Genomic DNA, 21197 nt, shown 5'->3' with positions numbered 1-21197 from the left:
AAAAGTACAAAGAAAATTTGAGTAAAGGATCTTTAGGCTCAGGTATGGAGTTTGATCTACAAAGAACAGGATATACAGATGTAGCATCTGTTACACTCTGGATCTGCTTTGTTTCTGTTTGTCTGGGGTTTTCTTGCTTTCCTATGATTTGTTTATGCAGTCAGGTACTGCTACAGCAGCTGAAGGAGAAACTAACAGGAATGCCTTCACAGGTTTCTATAAATCAGCCTAGAGATCAAATTATTTAATGTGATTTGTGGCATGTTCTATATGTCTAAATATCCACTTCAGGGGATTGCAGTTTCTTTTATTAACATCTCCCCTCAGGAAAGGAGAAGTTTTGTATTTCATAATAATAAATGATATGCTCAATATAAATTTACATTGGCTTGTACAAAACAAGCACATTCTATAATAAAAATTTCACAGATGTAACATGTGGGGAAACAGAAGATTTGCTGTTTTCTGTTAAACCACCAAAATAACTGTCAGGAATTTCACTAGAAATATTCAAAATATCAGCAAAGTCAAATACGTTTTAAAAACTTGCTTTGGAGAGATATTTAACTGAGAAGATTAAAAACCTAACATGAGAAATCACAAAGTTTAGAAAATAATGAGTTAATATGTAATTTTGTAAATAAAACTAATTACCATTTTATTGGTTTCAGGAATAATTTTAAAGCACTTAATCTAATCTACTTACAGAATAGTTAGCAGAAGCTTATGCTTAAATATGCAGAATGGATTTAAAGTCAGAACACAAAGTCTGTAACTATTACCCTTTCAGGAGTCAAAGAAAGCAAAGAAAAAATATGCTATTGATCCATTGAGCACAGAAATAGTTGTTTTCAGCACTAACAGACTCATCTGAGCTAGAATGGTTGCTTCTCTATATCTTTTTTGAGTTTTAGATGTAGTTATTTATGACATTTAATTAGACACTTCCCATTCTATGGGAATATCCTGTGTATTCAATTAAAAAAAGTAATGGTTCAGAATTATGAGAGTTTGAGAGGAATTGCACAGCCACCAGTTGCTGTGCTATCCTATGAAGCAGAAAAAGACATACCAGAAATCCTTTCCACAAAGCTCTGGAAAAGAAGCAAAAGTTACAGTATTATTTTCCCTTCCATTCCCTTCCACTACCGTATGAAACCAGGCAACTTATCAATATATCACAAAGGGAATCTGCACCCTGAAAATTCATATGAATTAATAGCATTACTGGGAAAATCTAGGCTAAAATTTTATGTATGCCAAGTTTGTGAAAACTTCAATCCTGCAGACCTCATTTATTCTGCTTTATATATGTAGCATTTTATATAGAGTATTTCCTACTCTGGTAGGCTACTACAGTGCACAGTTAGTATACCAGAAATGGAAATTTCTACATTATCTAATAAAGTAAGCGTTTATACCATTTGCAAGAACAGTTTTGAATTGGGTAAAGTAGTCTTCACCCCTGAAAGCCATTACAGGTGAAATGGTGATGCAAGACTGGATCATCATAGATCACTCAAATCATCAAACTATGGAATAGTGGAGGTAGTATTTTATGACATATGTATAAATGTGTATCCTTTCACAATTTTCTTTTCTAGCTCAACATTTCAGCTGTCATTACAAGACACTTTATGTCTGAAACAACTTATTCTTCTCAATGAATATGCAATTTTTCTGCATATATTTTAAAAATGAGGTTTCTGTCATCTTTTGTTCCAAAAGGTAAGGTGTGCTAACAAATGAATGCTAATAAATTTCTATCTGTTCCACTAGAACTTCTACATATTTCAAAATACACATTGAAATTGAAGAGAAAACTCAATTAAGAGTGTCATCTAATCTTAAAAGCAGAATATAGTCATATTGTTTAATTTATAGCTGTGTTGGAAAGCAGAGTAACTTGCTTCTGTTTTGTAGTCCTGTCATGTACATTTCAAACAAGTGATGATCCAAAGCTAAATATTGGATTCCTTAAATATAGAGCACATTTTCAAGTGCATAAACTAAGCATATTCTCAGCTTAAAAAGTGACAGAAGCCTTTTCTGACCTGTTTGTATCAAAACAGGAAGGGTGGCATGTGGAGATGGAAACTTCTTGAGTAACACAGATTCAATTTACATAGAAGAGGTGAAAGGATGGAGTTCATACAGTTGTCTTCCAAAGGAAAGAAATAAATACAATGGCCAGCTAGTTTTGCTGGCTGATCACATGGGGGAAATGTAAAAGAAATAGACACTACTGTGCTTCTGGAGTTATGTTGCAAGTGGATGGGGACTATCAGGATATATAGCAGCTGAGTTTCATTCATTTGGATGACATCTGGATAAACAGTCTGTTGTGTAACTACATGGTTAAACATTTTATCTTACCTTGAGACTTTGTAGAATAAAACCTGGAAAAATGGAGAACTTCTTAACTGATGGTAAGATTTTAAAAGCCGTGCTCATTCTTTCAAATATTACTCATGCTATAACTTCAAAATAGGCTTTTTCTTAAAAAAAAAAATACTTTTAAGCTTTCATAGTAACTCAGAGTACACAAAAGTATACCAAGATTAAGGCTAGTAATTTTTTTGTAGTGCTGTTTGTTAGGTGGATAGTGGCCTTATTTGTAAAATAACTATTCACAGTTTTAAATAACACTTGGCAGCATTGCTATAGTATCTTCTGTTCTCATGAGAGTATACACTTCCAGCTGCCCAAAGGTATCAGTAATAAGCACCACTTGCCAGGGATATTACAGCCAAAAAACCCAGTTTAGACATAAAATAGCATCCAAATGTGGATTTAAGTGACAATCCTATTTGTCACCAACACTGCAGTAATCTGGGGGGAAATGCATGTTGACTGGCATTTATACTGATTTACAGTGAATTTCACAATTTCATTGCAGCCTTTTAACAATAGTGAAGCTGCTAGAAATTGCAAACCACCACTCCCATCCCCCCTCCCCCAAGATTCTCTTTCACAAAAGGGCTCTATTCATGCTGGGAGGTTTATATTTTTTATATATATATATATACATATATATATATGTTGAGTCCCCTAAATGATTGCTTCAGCCAGGTTTCAGTAGAATGTCATAGAAAACTAGAAGCTGTTTCTTGCTGAAAGTAATTTGCACCAGCCAAGACTGCCCACAGCTGACTGACCCACACTGAGTATTTCTTAAAACTGGATGAGCAACACATTCTGTTTCCAGGTATTTTATTTTACCAGAAAAATGCATGAAGAGACATCTTTCTACAATACTTGTTTCTGGTTCAGAAAAGAAAAAACAAAACTTAAAACCCACAAAAACACAAACAACCCACACAGATTGCTGCATAGGATGATGGAGAAAAGCATTCTCTTTTAAAGGACACTCTCAAGCAGGTTTTCTGGCCTGTGACTTGAAAGAAATCCACAGTATTTATTTCCTAATGCAGTCTTCTCTGAAGCAAAGTATTCCTCTTCCTTGATATTTAAGCTCAGCATTTAAGAAAAACAAATTCTTGGTTCACTTTCCTCCATGAATGAAGCACTGCTTCATAGAATCATAATATCATTAATGCTGAGAAAGACCTCTAAAACCATTGAGTCCAACCATCAACATAATACTGCCAGGTCAATCAGTAAACCCTAAGCACCAACAACATCAACATGTTTTGCTTCATCCATTTACAGAGATTAAATTGATACAATTTTATCAAATATTCACTCTGTTGCTGTCAAGAAAGACAGTCTTCTTTTCTTATAGTGGGTGTATATGCTCTATAGTGAAACCATCAGCAATCCTACATCTGTAATCTGTGTTATGTACTTTCTTGAGGACACAATGGTGGCCTTTAGGGGACACGTCAGCCTCAAAACCTCTCAAGATTCATGAGACAATCGTAGCTTTATTCCATTCCATCATCCTCTCGGCAGCCTGTATGCTTTCTGCCTGACTGAAACAGATGCAAGACATAATTATGCCAAGCAGACCTGCCTCCAAATCCCATCACCTTTCCTATTTTGTTCTGCATCCTGTTTTTGCTGTGGCTGTTTGTTACCGAGCATGGGGACAGGCTGCGGCAGGCGCACAGCTCAGCCTGTTGCAGTCACCCCGGTGTCAGGCTCACAGTCTGGAAGCGAAAGTGCCGCTGCTGCTTCCGCCCGAGGCATCTGCGGCCGGGACCTCCTCCCCACCAGCCCACACGGGAGCAGCGCTTGGATTCACACTGACTCACGGCTGTCAAGCTGCGGCATCCTCGCTGAGATTAAAAATAAAAAGTCGGGCGAGAGCTTGAAGGCTGCCTGTCAAACAGAGCGTGGCACCAACACTCTCCTGGCCTGAATGAGGGCTATGGAACACCGTTTCAAATTCCCTCTCCGGATGAACGCCTCCCGGCCCCCACCGCGCCCCTCTACACCTCGCTCAGCAGCGAACGAGACCGCGGTGGGGAGGGAGGGAGTCAGGGAGCTCTGCACATAATCGCGGCTGAGCAGCTCTGCCGGCTCGCCTCCGGCCCTGTTGCCGCCCGCCCCTGTCCCTCAGCAAGGCCACCGGGCTGCACACGCCTGCGGGGCCCCGCTCACCCCGCCCGGCCGCGGCTGCCGGGGACACCGGGCGACCTTGCCCGGGGCTTCCCCCGCCCGCCCCCAGCGCCGGGCAGAGGCCCAGGGCTCGGCGCGTTCCATTCCCCCCGCCTCACGGGGTGGGGGGCGCATCGGGAGCCCTTCGCTCGCTCCAGTGGCGGGACGCACACCGCCATAGTGCCGGTGACCGGTTAGGCGCGGTGACCCGAGAAGCCCGAGCCCGGGGGACGGGGAGATAGCGGCAGGACGCCTCGGGACGGGAAGGCGCGGAGGGGGGGCGGAGTTGGTAGGTTCCGGAGGGGGCCGGCGAGTGCGGAGCGCGGGCGCCGCGGCTGTCAGTGAGCAGCGGCGGCGCCAGCGGGGAGAGGTGCCGGCGGAGAGAGGCGCTGTCTCGGGTTGCCGGAGCCGCCGCCTCGGGCTGCCGGAGGAGCCGCCGCCGTCGGGACCCGCCGCCCTCGCCCCGGGCCTCGCAGCGGCGCGCTCCGGCGCGCAGCAGGTGCAGGGCGCGCCGTTGGAGGGAGGCGGCCGCGCCGCCGCCCCGGCGATGCCGGCGGTGCAGAAAACGGTGTCCGAGATCCGCTCCCGCGCAGAGGGTAAGAGCCGCCCGCCTCTCGGCGCCGGCAGGGAGCGACCGGGGAGCCCGGCCGGCGTTCCGGCGCGGAGCCGCGGCGGGGGCTGCGCCGCCTGGCCGGGAGGGGGCGGTGGGAGCCGGAGTCGGGCCGCCGCCACCGCGCTCCTCGCCCCCGACTCCTTCGTGCCGTGCGCCGCCGGTGGGGCTGCGGCGGCACCGGCCCCGGCCTGGGGCGTGATCGGTGCCGGTGTTCTCAGCGAGGCCTCGTATTTATGGTTGCCTGTAAACGGTGAGCCCCGGGCAGCGTTTTGTCCCCCAGCGATGGCACCGGTGGTTTCGTTTTCCCCGCCGTGTGTGGCTGCTCGGCCCGCCGGCCCCAAGCGGCAGCGGGAGCTCATGGCCTGGGGTCCTCAGCCCGGGAATCAGCCGGAATCCCTCTTTTGTGTGTAACATGTACGTGTGCGCTCATCATCAGAAAGAAGCGTTTCTGATGCGCGGTTTGTGCCAGGAAGCTTCGGACACTGCTCGGGTTTGGTGCCTAAGTGGGTTTGTTTAACCTGAGGCAACGCGTCAGCAGCTGCTTTGTGAAAAGAACCATTGCCCCGGGATTACATTACTATAAAGTTTATTTTATGCAAAAGTAACATTTGAATAGTGGACCCCAAAGCAGCACTATGTTAGGACTGCCTGTCATATTTGGTTGCTGTAGGTAACAATAACAATGTCCCGGTAATGGTATTAGCGGTATTGAGGCAGTTATGCTCGATTTATCCCCTTGTCTGAAAGTTTCCTTGCTTAAACAATATATCCAGTTGATTTTTTTTTTTTTTGCTTTGTTGTGCTTTGTTTGCTATAGGGGGACAGAAACTTTCTCCCTGTGTCTTTCTTCCTTCTTCCAAACAAAAAACATTTTATTAAATTTGTGTGCAAGGAAAAGCACAAAGAAACATAGATTAGAAGTAGGCTGTTAGATTGATGTTCTTTTCCAGTTTTACCCTGTTAAATGCCTTCCTCCACCAAAAGTAGGTTTGTAGGAGGTCTGGCTCTGCCTCTGCTTGGGAAATGTTAGTGGCAAAGAATTAGAAAGATGCATCTAAGAAGACAGGGAGAAATTGAATCCTTTCAAGAGCACTTCTGAAATGTGTTTATAACCAGAGCAGGCTGAGACTCAGCAGAGAGTCCTGCGTACTCATAGTGCTTAGTAGATGCATATAATGAGACTAGTTAAATGTCCAATTTTTCAGTGCTTAATTTCAATTCTTTTCACTTACCCTTGTTCCAGACAATTGGTTTTCACTGCAAGCTGAGCATTGCATAAATAAATTGGTAAAATTGATGCTCTCTTTAAAGTTATCTAGTTCCAGAACTCAGAGATCTGTTACTGTTTTCTTAGTCTTATATTAATGTGAAACTTACTAATTAATTTGATCTGCATTTATATATACTCCATACATTTAGACTACATAGTTGGCATTTCTAAACAGCTCTTTGTAAATGTGACTGTTTTCCTGAAGAGAACTCCTGGACTCTACCATGTATTTGACAGGGACATAAAGGAACTGTCAGACCCTAGTTCTGGCAACCACCCAAGTGTCTTAGATAAGCACTGTGCCAAGTGATGATAAGGCTGCTTTCAAAGAGCTCCACCAAAGTCCTACCCCCAGTGCAGAGTTGTAACTGGCAGGGTCCCTCTGTGTTCTTGGAACACTAGTAGTACTGTAATCACAAACAACAGCTTCCATGACTTCTGTCATGGTATGGACCATTCCTTGGCCTAAGACTTGTGGGGGTCTGACAGCAGTATTACTTCACTTATTCTTGAATTTTTCTATTGTATCTTTGGGTTTAAAAATCTCACTTTTCTCTCCTGTCACTGCAGCAACTAATGTCTGCTTCAGAGACCTTTTCCATGGATCATGAACTACCTTACCAGGCTGGACTGTCTTGGACACCACAAATGATATGCTCAGATGAAACTAACCAAATCAGAACTATCAGAATGATGTAGCATTCCCAGGAAGTGGTCAACAGTTGGACAGAAGAATTGACACTACAGTCTGTAAATTATTGAAAAATAAAAATTGTAGGTGTTTTAGTGTCTGTAAGCGAACATGTTGCCTGCTTAGAGAAAAGAATTTGAGCAAAAAGGAACTACCAATTTTGTGCCATTTTTCCAAACCTCTGCAAATTCTTCATGGCTGAAGAAGGATAACTAAGCTTGCTTATAACCATGTTTTAATAGGTTTTTATGTCTGTTATCCTGTTGTGAGAAATAGGTGCAGCTTACTATTCTGAAGTGGTGTGTGTATCAAGAAAGTCTCGCTCAAAGCACAGAAGATCTGGCCCTCAAACAAATTTAGGAAATTTATGTCATGTATTCTGCAATTGCAAAACACAAGGGGAATCTTTGAGTAGAGTGGCCTACATAAAGCTTTATTAAATACAGTAACTAACTGTGGTTAATTTAGCTATATACAGTTAATATATACATCTATTAAATAATATGAAATTGGATCATTCACATAATTATATTTCTTTTGAGAGGTTCTGGGAAAGTGGAATTGTTCTTCTCAAGTTTTATTAGGGTTCTCTGAAGATTGAAGCATTAATCCTTTTCCTCTGTGTGTTGGTGGAGTTCAGTGAACTATATTAGGCCATTGAAAAAGGATAGAGAGTTGAGGTGCCATGATACTGCCTACCAAAACTAGCAGGTAATAACTAGTTCTTGTTGGTGTTCTTGTACAAAATCTAGGTGAAGCTGAACTGGGGTGAGATAACTTTCAGAGAACTGGTGAGATGACTTTCACATGAAGAAGGAATGTATTTTGAAATTCTGTAGTGGTCATCAGATTGTCTTCAGCAGACTATTGGGTTTTGTAGTGCCTAATGTATCCTTAGGTATTTCTACTTATGGTCTTTAGGACTGTATAACATTTTACCAGATTTAGTGATCATTATAGTCACTTTTGTCTAGGGTTCATTTCTGCCAAGTGTGTTTTGATCCCAGTGTTTCACAACAGGGAAAAAACTTGTTTTAGTTCTAGACAGGCTTGTCCATCTCAGGGGTACCAACAGGTTCCAGCAGGTCATTTAAATTCTCTTCTGTTCTCTGATTCCTCAGAAGAACAGACTGATGGGTCAGGTTCACAATGCCTATTCTGTCACTGAAGATCTGTCATGACTTTGCAACAAATAATTCTGAAGACACTTTCTTTTTCATTGGATTCCATCTTTTAACTATGCCACATGCTTCAGAAATATGAGCTAGCAAACAGACTATTCTGGCTTTGGCTCGGATAGACTCAGTTTTCTTCCTAGCAGCAGATACAATGCTGTGTTTTGGATTTAGGATGAAAATAATGTTGATAACACACTAATGTTTTAGTTGTTTCTGAGCAGCACTTACACTAAACCAAGAACTTTTCAGCATCTCATACTGCCCTGCTAGGGAGGAGGCTGGGAGTTCAAAAGGTTAAGGAGGGGACACAGCCAGGGCCGCTGCCTCCCAGCTGACCAAAGGGATATCCCAGACCTTTTGGTATTATGCTGAACAGCACAACTGGGGAGAGTTGGCAGGGGTCTGGCAGCCTGCTGCTCAGCGACTGGAGGGTCAGTGGTCAGTGGTTGGTGAGCAATTCTGCATTACTTGTTTTGTACATTTTTTTATCATTATTTTACATTCTTCTTCTGTCATATTAAGCAATTTTTATCTCACCCCATGAGTTTTACCTTTTTTCTGATTCTCTGCCCCCGCCCTTGGGATAGGCAAGTGAGTGACTATGTGGTGTTTAGCTGCCTGCCAGGTTAAACCACAGCACTTAGTTGTATAAGAGGTTCTTGGCTACAGCATCAGCTTTCAGAGGTTTCAAAAGCCCTACTTAGAGAATAAAAACGAAATTTTTAATGATGAAGGGGAGTGTATTAAAATCCTTTTAGCAATTTGGTTGAGGGTTTTCTTTCCTCCCCTTTATTTCTATATTATAGTATGTATGTATGTAACAGTACAATCTTGCAATGAAAATGACTGTTTTAAGGAATGAAAGCTTAAAGACTTAAACTACCCTACCTAAAGAAAAAATTAGGGGTATGGAATTTACTGTTGTTGTTTTACTAATACAGAAACTTTTTAATCAAGACTGGTGTAGGAGGAGTCCCTGCAAATACTGAGTGTTTGAAGAGAGATGCTTCTTCCAAATTTATTATTGGAATCAAAATATGGTCTTCAGTGGGTGCTCTTGTTGAAAGACACTCTAATTGGTTTGGAGGCTGTGTTTGTTTGTTTCATCAGTTATTTATTTGCAATTTGTTGGTATTGAAGATGTTTGTTTGATTTTGTTTCGGGTTTTTTTTGGTTTGGTTTTTTTTGTTGTTTTTTTGGGGGTTTTTTTGTTTGTTTTTTCTGGGTTAGGCTGCCAAATGAGCCTGTGTGATTCCTTGAGTATTTTGTTGGCACCTGTTAAGGTGGACCAGTCTGTTAGGCTGGCTGTCCTTCCTCTGAAGAGACTTCTTGAGATAAATACCAATGCTTGAATGTGTGTGCCTTTTATCGGGTGAGGAAAGAAGTAGAGAAATTGCAGAGGGTGAATGTAGTAGTGAGGATTTCCTGTATCTTAATAGAGTCTGTGAATTACGAATGGGAAATGGGATGAAATTAAAAGTTTCTCCTGAGCCTTTTCTCAGTGTGTGGAGACTTGACCTGGCAAATTAGTGTCCAAAATGTTTTTTGGATAGGTAAGAGGCGATATACTAGGCCAGTGGACTGGATAAGGACTTGGGTTTTGCCTAATATGTTTGCAAGCATATATAGAATGTACTAGAAATAGGTGTTGAGTTTTCATGTACAGCCCTAATTGTCCTTGACATGCTATACATTCTGATGTATTCAGTTGCATTAAAACATAGGGATTTTCAGTGTCTTTTTCTCATTCTCATACAGAATGAACAGTGTATATTTAACAATCAACTATATACACACATTATTGGTAGCATATTAAAACTTTATGGTGATTGATTTATGCTATACCTGTTGGTACTTTACAAGCTCCAGCCTGAAGACTCGTTAGGCCTGTTGTCAGTAATGTAGTCGCTCACTGGTTGACAAAATATTAGTGCAAAGCCTTGGGAGAGAAGAATACAGTGGTGTCCCATTTTACAGATGAAAGTTGGGATGCAGGCTGGCACAAGATTCCTCATAAACCTTAGAAGAATATACAGAAAACTCAACTTTGGCTAGTGGAGGCAGGTGCTGGGAATGTCAGTGAGCCTAATAAAACTATTTCAAGTTAAGCACACACAAAATGAAGAATATACTGATGCCACTTCTCTGGGAATAATCTGGCTAATGTCACAAAGAAAATCTGGACCAGGTGAAGGAATCTCATTAACCAATGAGATCAAACAGTTAAGATTAACCAGCTTAATGGCCTTGGCTTCCAATGATCACATCTTTCCAGCTCAAGATGGGTCCATCACAATGAGCACAAAATCAAGCCAAGGTGGCAGGACTGGATGAAGCAAGGTATTTGACACTGTCCCACACAAGATCCACACAATATCTCGAGAGACACATGGATTTGATGGATAGACCAGCTGGTAGATAAAGAAATGGCTGAATGGTTGCATTCTGAGAGTTGCAGTCAGTGGAAAGCAGTGACAACTGACATTCCGTAGCTGTCAGTATGGGTATGGGAGCTGACTTTTTTTCACATTTTTGTCAGTGATTTGGACAGTGAGATTGAATGACCCCTCAGCAAATCCACTAACAATGCCAAGCTGTATGATGTGGTGGACGTGCTGGAGGGAAGGGATGTCACCCAGAGGTACCTTGAAAGTCTTTAGAGGTGGCCTGTGTGAACCGCATGAATTTCGAGGCCAACTGCAAGGTCCTGCACCTGGGTCAGGGCAATCCCAAGCACAAATACAGGTTGTGTGAGAATGGACTGACAGCAGCCCTGAGGAGAAGGACTTGGGGGTGTTTTTGGACTAGAGACTCCACAGGATTTGACAACATGCATTTGGAACCCTGACGGCCAGCCATATACTGGGCTACATCAAGAGAGGTGTGACCAGCAGGTCAAGGTGTCAGCACCTTGATAGACAGATGGGAGCTTCTGCTCATCTTCCCTGCTTTTGTGAGACCCCACCTGGAGTACTGAATCTGGTTCTGGGGGCCCCAGCATAAGAAAGACATGGACCTGTTGAAGCAAGTCCACAGGAGGGCCACTAAGTTAATCACAGGGCTGGAATATGTGTATGAAGACAGGTTGAGAGAGTTCAGCCCGAAGAAATGAAGGCTCTGAGGAGACCTTCTAGCAGCATTCCAGTGTCTAAATGAGGCCTGCAAGAAGGTTATAAAGGAACTTTTAACAAGGGCATTTATTGATAGGACAAGGGGGAATGACCTTAAGCTGATGGAGGGTAGTTTTAGATTAGGTATTAGGAAGAAAATCTTTAAGGATGATAAGACATTGAACAAGTTTCCTGGAGAGGTTGCAGACTCCCTATCCCTGGAAGTGTTCAAGACCAGGCTGGATGGTGTTCTGAGTAACCTGATTGACTGCAAGGTTCCCTGCCCATGGCGGGAGTGTTGGAACTACATGATCTCTAAGGTTCCTTCCAAGCCAAACCATTCTATGAATTAGTAAGGAGTCCCTGACAAAGTTCACATTTAAAAAGGGGAACCTATAGGAGATCAAAGCAGCAACGGTGGCTTTGACCTCTTGTAGGTTCCCCTTTTCTTCTCTGGTTACAGCTAGAGGAGTAGAGAGAGATGGATTTAGGTGGCAAAGTCACAGCCTACCTGGGATTTAAGCTGATGAGTAGCTTGTAGATGCCATTCTTGTTCTCCTTCAGATGTAACAGCAGGAAGATGGCGATTGAGAAGGGTGGTGCCTCTAGGCTGCTGCCACAGGGAGCCCAGAAACAAAAGACAGAATAGGATGCAGTAAACAGTGTCTTCTCCCCTTTGGTCTCTACTGATAAGATCAGCTTTCAGGAACCACAGGTTCTTGATACCAGTTGGAAAGTCTGAAACAAAAAAGACTGGCATTGGTGGAGAATGATCAATTTAGGGAGCAGTTAAACAAACTGGCAATACAAAAGTCTGTGAGATCTAATAAGATGGAATTATGAGTGCAGAGGGAGCTGGCAGGTCTCAAGTTACACCACTCTAAGTGATCTTTGCAAGGTAAGGATGGTCTGTGGGGAGTGTAGGTTTTTACTGAGCATCTTGAATATATAAAAAAGACTCTTTTGTTTTTCCAGGGGTCATTACCTGTGAGAAATGCAAATACATTGAGATCACATTCACAATAAATGTCCTTTTTGTCTCATGAAGTGCCTTGAATCTTTTGTAAGTAAATTTGCTTATTTGGAAAATCATGCTGTGTCTTTCTAGGCTATGAGAAGACAGAGGATGTTTCAGAGAAAACTTCCCTAGCTGATCAAGAGGAAGTGAGAACTATATTCATCAATCAGCCCCAGCTAACCAAATTCTGCAATAATCATGTCAGGTATTAGCAAAAACTCTAGAACATTGCATGCTGAATAGCAAAATTGAAAAGGTTTCATAGGTTTCATTTATTCTACATCTGTCATTTCTACTGGCCACCAATGAGAGTCTTAGACACTGGAAGGAGGAATGAAGTGAAATGAGGAGACAAGTAAGCTGTTTTGGTTACAAACTTGACCTTTTTAAGAATGGAGTGGGGAGGATACAGCTGCTTTACAGCTGGGCCATCAGTGTGTCCCTAGAGCATGCATTTGTTCTTCAGCTTTCAGTTCAGTTCATCTTTGAACCTATTCCTGGCAGCTGAATGCTGATGCAGATGTACTGAACTTGAGCACAGCATTGTTTGTGCTTTGGAAGCACTTCGCTTTTTCAGGCAGCCAGTTACAAAGATGCTGTGGTTGCCTGTGAGATTAGTGTTCAGTTTCAGGTTCAGGCTTTAGAGACTTTGCTGATGGTTTATGCTGGGTTTTTTTGTTTGCTTTTCATGAATTTTAAGTCATGCAGTAAATACTCATAAGTAATGTGTGTTTAGATCTGATAATATTCTCACTTCTGCTGTTAAAATTCAATGGAAATTGATGGCAAAGACACCTCTGTCCCAAGTAGGTCTGTTTTCTGAAGGTACCTTTGATAATATGCAGAATTTCTGTAGATATTGAGAATAATGTGGTGGGATTTTCCATGGCCTTGAGAAACTTCATATGCTATTTCTTGGTCTGTTCTTAAACAGATGTAAAAGGCTGACAGAGAGATGGAAGCTCAAACATTTTGTGAGGATGGCTTAGGAGAGATTGTTTTGTTAGGATAAATTTTATTCTCTTCTTCCAGCCTAGCAAAAGCACACTTAATTTCCAGTATTTATAAGTTTTGAATCAAAAAGGAAAATGTTTCATTTGAGAGCTTGTATAACTGAGAGGAAAGGAATACATTTGAAGACATTTCTGTTCTTTAATAATAGCATGTGTTTTTGTCTCTTCCTCTCAGCACTGCAAAGTACAACATAATCACATTCCTGCCAAGGTTCCTTTATTCCCAGTTCAGAAGAGCTGCTAATGCGTTTTTTCTTTTTATTGCATTGCTTCAGGTAAGATCAACAATAAGATTCTAATGTTTTAAACTTGTTAAGACACCATTTATGTTATAGGTAGAGATACTGAGATACTTGAGATTTCTGTACTGTTCTTTCCAAGCTAGCTGGCCTATCAGAACAGCTATATCATGTAGGCGTATCTTTAATAAAATGATTGGGTTTGTGGCATGCTTGCTCCTTGGAGATAACAAAATGCACACAAAGATTTTTCTATAAAACAGGTTAAGTATAGCTGAAATTCTCTTGGGTCAAAAAGAATTGTGAGAAGAAAATTCCATTTAAAAGTATCTGGCATATACAGAAAACTGTTGCCTGTAGTTGGCATTTCTTTTACAGGGTAGTGTCTAAAAACATACTGAACTATATGAATTTTATTCCTGTAAGTTCTTTTGAGGGACAGGAATTACAGCTGAGTGGAAGTGATTATTTATTCTTAGAGATAAAGATTGAAATTGAGCCTGGACAAACAAACCAGTTATGGAGTCCAATACTACAGCAACTATATCCTGTAAACCAGCTAATCAATGTAGTGGTTATGAAGGAAGCACATAGTCTGTTTATATTACCATTGTAGCTTCATTAGGTATGTTTGTACAGCGAAATCCCTGACCCAGCTTACTGAGACTTTTTTGAAGAAGTACATAACATTTTGTACCTCTGTATTTTAGTTTTGTGAAAGTTCAAGTTGAAAATATTGTGGGGTTTTTGTGTACTATTCTTTCAATGCATTAGCTGATGATAAATGAAAAATTGAACTGTGTTCAGGTGCAGTCATAATTACCATTGGCTAGTTCTGCATTTCAAACATATTTGATAGAAACACATTTTCTGCATGATTTCAAATGTATTGTTTACAATACATTGGTTTGTCTTTTGAGGGTGTCATTGTGTTAGGGATTGACATACAAAACAAAAATTACTGTAAAATGGCACATTAACTACAATATGTACTCTTTGCTTCCTCACTTTTAATGTTTCTGCAAGTCAAAGTTTATTTCTCTGTCCTTACTCCAATGTCTTTGCTTCTACTTTAAGTGCTTGGGGCAGTTTTTTTTTTATGATGCACCTGCATAAGTAGCTTACAGCTGTTTTCTAGGAGGGAGAAAGTTCAGGGTTTCATTAGATTTTCGGCCTGCAAGCCTGTGGCTTCTAAATAAACACCCTGCTAACCCCATCCGGCATCTCAGGTTAATTCAGTGGTCCAGCAGTGTTTCTTGTGATGCCACTGTGCACCTCAAGGTAGAGACAGAGAATATAAGGTTTCAGAAGTGTTAGCAAGTAGAGTTTTTAAAGTTAGAACTTTAAAGCCCACTAGTGTGTCAGTCTATCAGTGAGCCTGCATTGCCAAGAGAAGGAAATAGAGGAGAATGGAATTGGAGTACAGGCTGGTGACCCTTTTACTTTCAGATTTTGCCTGCAAAATAACATGCAGTTGGAATTTGGATATATATTTAAGAAGGAATCAAAAGGTGGGAATAGCTGGAGAAGAGATCAACCCCTTTCTTCTGTAGCCAGCATATAGTCACTTGCTGAATAGTAGCTTTTGGCCTAATTTCCATTTAATTCCTTGAAAAGCATCCATAGTAACCTGGAAGTAACCTGGAAGATAGATCTATATTGGTCTTACAGAAAGCATATTATAACATATATATAGCATATATCCTGTTTTCTTTCAGAAGTGCAATATGGTGGTAGCAAAAAGAAATGTGAAGAATTCATGAGTAACACTGGCTGTTTTTCAAAACATTTATGATAAATTGAGGATCTCTTTTAACCACTTTGGGGCACCACTAGTTAGTATACTCTTCTCTTGCAGAGTTCTCATTGTCCTCACACTGCTTTACCCATAACTCTGTAAAGGCAGCAATCCTTTCAACTATCAGTCTTGCCATTAAGAACTCTAGTCAATATAAAGATAATTATGGATAACTATCCAAATCCATGTATATCACATAATATACATGGATTTGAATAGTTATAATAATCACATTTTCTCACAATTTACATACATGTTTGCTTGCATCATCTGTGCCTGTACCTGGTTAGCAAAAATGGGTTTTTTTACTGTAGTCTGGCAGCTATTTGAAATTTATCATTTAATATCTAGTATGATTAAAAATATCTCTTAAGATATTAAGACTGTAAAGAAACAAAAATACCTTGGACTAGTGTCTACTCTAACAAAAATTTTAATTGGCAAGATTAGTTATATTTTATAAATATGTATTTTAATTCAATTTGAAACACAGAAAAGGAAGGTGAATATTTTGCAAACACTAAAACCTCTGGAAATAGTACCACTGAACACTATATTTTTTAAAATCCAAATGTTCTTTTATTGTATCAGCTGCTTCTGAATTGAAGACTATAAAGCTCTTTTGGAAATAATTAGCACTGTGTCTAAAAAGTGAACTCACGTGTCTTTATTTGTACAGAAAGTACTGTGTCTTGTATCAAAAATGTTTTCAACCAGCAATACAAAATATTTTTTTCTCTTTTTTTTCTAATAGCAAATACCAGATGTATCACCAACAGGCCGCTACACAACATTGGTTCCTCTCTTATTTATTTTAGCTGTAGCTGCAGTGAAGGAGATAATAGAGGATATTGTAAGTATTTAATAGCAATATTTTGTAAATAGCTATCATATTGTTCATTTAGAATATAACAAAAATGTTTCCTGGTTGTCAAATCTAAAAGATGCACCTCTTTATTTCTGATGTCCCATGCATAAAATCCTTAGTTGCACCATTGTGACTTTTCATGGGTTTTTTTAAACAGATGGGGAATAGGCTTTTTCAGCTTTTTTCCTGTTGCTCCAGTCCAGTGCAATTAACTGCTAGCATTTCCTAAATGTTAGCATTTTCTTGGTGCTGTGATCTGCTGACTCCTGATGGCCAGGAACAGACATAGAATTGTTCCTTGTTAGGCACCTATGCCAGGATTTCCTAGACTCTTTCCAGTAACTGTCAGTGGTAATGGTTGTTTTACTTTCTTCTTGCACTGAAAGAAAACTGTCTGTGGTAGTGTTTTGCTTTCTTCTTGCATTGAAAGAAAACTTTAAAGAGGTGGGACATTGTAAACACAGAAGCGTCCATTCTCATTTATTTTATTTTGAGGGACAGGAAGGAATTTCAGTCTCTGTTTCACTTCACACAAAGATGTTGGGGTTTTCTGAGTACCTTCTTTCCTTCTGTTCACTAAAAGTATATGATAGAAACCTGTCTCTCTAACTTGCTTAAAATAACTGAGTCATTTAATTAATGTCTTTTGTATCTAAGGAATTAAAGTAATCTTAATTATTTACCAAATCACTCTAGATGCTAAGAATTTCTTTATCTGCTTTTGTTTTATTTTAGTTCTGCAGGTATGTTACAAGAAGGACAAGACATTAGATATGTCATGATCCAGCAGAGTGTCTTGTCCACTAGAGGAGTAGTGTTCCTGTTTGTGGGCTCTTCTCTTTCAGTTTTGGAAAGTGTTGCAGATAGTGTAGTCTTTCCTTGCACACAAGTAGTAAGCTGCCTGGGAACACCAGATTTATTGTGTTTGAGCAGAATTAGAATGTATATGTAGAAACATGACCAAGAGAAAGAGTACTGAGCTGCAAAGGAGGTTTGGAATGGAGAGTGGTTGGTCACATGCTGCCTTCATTGATCAGTTTCTCCTCAGTTACCTCTGTGAATGGATAGTAGGCTCCCTAGGTTGTATGAAGCCCCTGGATCACAGGGTTAAGTGGTTCTGCAAGACACAATGAGGTTTACATTAAATATTCTTCTTCTATTTGGCATTTCTAGTTTTTGCTGCCTTACAGTCAGCTTTCTCCTTAAATGCCTTTGTTGCTTTCTCTTTACATAAACAAAATCTCTTAAAAAAAGCCATAAAAGCAATTCATGTTCTTTTAGATATTTTTAACCATTCTGCTGTTAATGCTTACAGACTTACACCATCTGTCAGTGTCTAGGCAAATATAAAACCGAGGCTGATGCTACTGTACAAAGTGTCCTTTTTAAAATTATCTCATCCAGTTGCTTTTCTTTTGTTATTTGTTTCTACCATTTGCTCTTTGCAAGTTGAAGTGTATGGTTTGGTGTGGCAGGGGAGAAAGACAAGAATCAGGCAGAGTAGGTTTTACATATACCAGCTAAATAAAGTTCTCATTACCAAATGCTACAGAGATACCTAAAACCAATGCAGCTGTACGATTTTTTTTTTTGCTGAGAAAGCTGACCACTTTCTGCATAGTAAAATATTCAAAGTGTTTTTCCTTAACCATTAATTTTCAGTATGTCTCAGGTTTTTTACACAGTGAAATATCTAGGATCTCCACAAATGGCAATCTTCATCTAATATTAAAGCTTTTGGATAGGAACCTTGTGTACTACAAGGTAACAACAAATACACATGTAAAAATAATACTTTTGCTCAAGAACCAAATGTTTCGCTTTCTGGAATGAAATACCAAGAAGAGAAAGACGTTAGCAGAAGATAATATTCATGAACAGCATGTGTTTTCCATATATGCATCAAAGGTGTTTGCAAGATTTGTGACATGCAGTGTTAGATTGTCAACTGTTTCCAATGATTTTCATGCATCATACCTCAGAAACACTGGATATTAATCACTTTTCAAAACACTTTTTAAAATGGAGGAAATTCACCCTGTGAGAAAATAGACATCTGCTATGGTCAAGTTATGCTTTCCCTTTGATCAGAGGTTATTTATTTGTACAGTCAGCATCTTTTTGAAAGGAGAATCTGCTGGTAATCTATGAAAATCTAGTAAAAAAATAATATTTCAATTTTTCTAAGTTAAAAGACAGTCTTTTAAGATCTGCTAGCTCAGAGTCATATCTACAGTTTGTTGTCAATAAATCACTCAAGTATCTTGACTTATATTTCTTTCATTTTACAAGATTGCTTCTGATTTTTTTTGTATCACAAAGTTACGAATTCTGAACATCTGTTTAAAAAGTGTACCTATTTAAATTAATTTTCTGAAACATGTTCCTGCTTAGGAAAAACTGAGTTCATGAATCCTAAATAGTGTGTTTAAACTAGCACTCTCCTAAGCTTTTTTTATCTGAGTTTGGTCATACCTTGAAACTGCTGGATGTTAATAGCTGTATCAAAAGATTACTGTCAAAAGATGTCTCACAGCTCTATTAAAACTGAGGGGCATCATCACCTGTTTGGGGGGGGGGTGTCCTGTTGTGTTTTTGTTTGTCTGTTATTGTTGTTGAAGTCTGCAGGCAGCTTTGTAGAAGTGGAGTTATTACACAGCCATTGCCTGCTTCAGATGTCTGTATGAGACACTCAAATGAAGAATTGTTCCATGATCTTTGCTGTATTAGAGTCACCTCCCAGTTCCAGGAAAGGGCAAAGTTACAGTTTTGAAATGCACCAGTTCTTTATATAAGGAACTTGTCCAGATAGAGATTGCCCACATGAAAGGATATTTTAGTACAGTATAATTAGCCTGGAACTGGATGTGACTTTCCTGGTGTTCATAACTATGCAAGTAATTAATAGTCCTGTTTAAATACCTACGTGGTTTATTGAATAGATGAGTAGGAGGGGCTAATAGATGGGTTTTTTATAGAAGTATGAAAGCTTTATCTTATCAACAAAAGTCTTTAACCACTCTGCATTTTTAATTTAGAAAAGACATAAAGCTGATAATGCGGTGAACAAGAAACAAACTCAAGGTAGGAAATTTTTTTAACCTTTTTTTGGTGGGAGGTTGAATTTGTCAACTTGAACAGCTGACATAATTGAGTGGGAAATTGCATGTGCAGATTACTTCAAAATTTCTCATGTAAACAGTTGATATTTCCCCCCCTCTCAGCCCCTAAATTGTCAGGCTAGCCCAGAGATCCGAGGCTTTGAGGGGAGGAATATCAGGAGATAGGCAAAGATTTCCAAAAGAGGCTCTTACCCCGATATATGTTGGTCCAGCTCTCTTTATTCTGTGATGTCCAAGGGAAAGAGCGGAGCAAAAGAGAACGAACAGGAAATGTCAGGGGTTTGTCTAGACTTTGGGCAGGGAGGGCTCCTTGGCTCTCCACCAGCCCTGTCAGGGCAGGAAGGAGGGGTCCAGGGTTATCTCATCAGAGTCACCGGGTTCCTGGGGAATGGGGAAAAGGCATGTCCAAGTGCAATGTAACAAACAGTTGAACTAATTATTTGCAGAGATGTTAGCCCTACAAAATAGAATATGTTCTAGATTAAGGTTGTGAGGTTCCTAAGAAACTTGAGCATTTACTCATTTAGCACAGGTAATGCTTTCACTGTTAGAAGTCGTAATCATCTGTATATTTGATGAACCTACATTATAATTAAAAGTCTGCATTTCTGAGTACAAATATAATTTTTTTTCAGCCAGCAATAGGAAGGAAGCATCAAAAAAATAGAACTGTCTTTCTATGCTGCTTCAAAACTGTGGATAAAGAATAATGGAGTTATTTTGGGTTTGATTTGTTGGGGCTTTTTTATTAAATCTATGTAACAGTTTGATTATAAATTATGAGATACTTAGCCAGTGTACCCTAACCACAACATTGGCATGTGTTTTTTTCAATAGATTTTGAGAAAGAAAAGTGGTATAAAACTGGGATTATTTTAGCTCAGAAAGTGAGGAAGATATTAGTATATCCCAAACATGCTTGTCAGGTAGGATGTCAAAATTTAGGTTCCTGCTTTGCTGCTTTTCAGCTTTTCATGTTACTTGTTCTGAGGTAGACCTCTCTGGATGGAATTACTCTCGTTTTTATAAACAGGAGGAGGAATGAGTGTCATGTGAATTTGATTGCAGAAAATATGAAAAATACCACAAGGAGAAAAATCTTACATGGAATCCTTTGAAATATATTATAAAAATAATCATTAATTATTTTAGGGGGAAATGTCATCATCACCTAAGATGAACAGTTGTGTAGCCCTGCTAAATACTGGAAACATAAATTTTAAAGCCTACCGAAATCGTATGTAAATTTTTACTGTAAAATGTATGGGGGCTGGGAGGGAAAGGTAGCTTAGGAAACTATTGAGCATGTAGAAACTACTGAGCTCAACGGCAGGTATGGAGAGATTAGGATGGGACCTTTAGCAGATTTGGAGAGATAAGGATGGGACCTTTCCAATTTTTCTTCTTGTCCAGAGTGTAAAAAGTTTTAATAAAAGGCTTGTTTTATTATTTTCTGACTCTTCTTCTTGGTTACCTCTCATCAGGGTCTTTGGTAGCTGTTCCTAAGATTCCTGAATGTTCCATGCATGCAGAAGAGTATCTTGGAGGTTAAATGTGTGATGAGGATAAATGAAATACTGCTCACACTGAGAAATATGTTTCTTAAGCTAATGCAGGATTCGCATAATGTGCAGCACTGATCCTAGCATCCTGACAAATCAATTTTTAAATTTATTGTCAAGTACAGTCTATTCTCAAAGCAATAATTTAAAAG

The 21197-nt window shown here is 39.9% G+C and overlaps 1 protein-coding gene across 7 annotated transcripts in view; it reads left to right on the top strand.

Moving 5' to 3' along the window:
- Positions 1 to 4799: 4799 nt before the first annotated feature.
- ATP8A1 (ATPase phospholipid transporting 8A1) overlaps positions 4800 to 21197 on the top strand; it is a 105238-nt gene continuing 88840 nt past the window's right edge. For 3 of the 7 annotated variants that reach the window (XM_072928124.1, XM_072928122.1, XM_072928121.1), the window contains exons 1-2: positions 16248 to 16346; positions 19400 to 19445. Coding sequence is in view for 4 of the 7 variants with exons in the window: in XM_002186576.7 (XP_002186612.1) it covers positions 5111 to 5159; positions 12534 to 12648; positions 13632 to 13731; positions 16248 to 16346; positions 19400 to 19445 (409 nt within the window). In the remaining 3 variants the exon portion in view is untranslated. Of the gene's footprint in view, positions 5160 to 12533; positions 12649 to 13631; positions 13732 to 16247; positions 16347 to 19399; positions 19446 to 21197 lie in introns of those variants that run through there. The other 4 variants (XM_072928120.1, XM_030270990.4, XM_002186576.7 and 1 more) reach the window with 3 other exon arrangements.

This window comes from Taeniopygia guttata, chromosome 4 (genome assembly GCF_048771995.1).
Source record: "Taeniopygia guttata chromosome 4, bTaeGut7.mat, whole genome shotgun sequence".
NCBI classification, from domain to species: domain Eukaryota; kingdom Metazoa; phylum Chordata; class Aves; order Passeriformes; family Estrildidae; genus Taeniopygia; species Taeniopygia guttata.
Note: the sequence above shows the minus strand (reverse complement) of the source record. Positions and strands in the feature narration are given on the sequence as shown.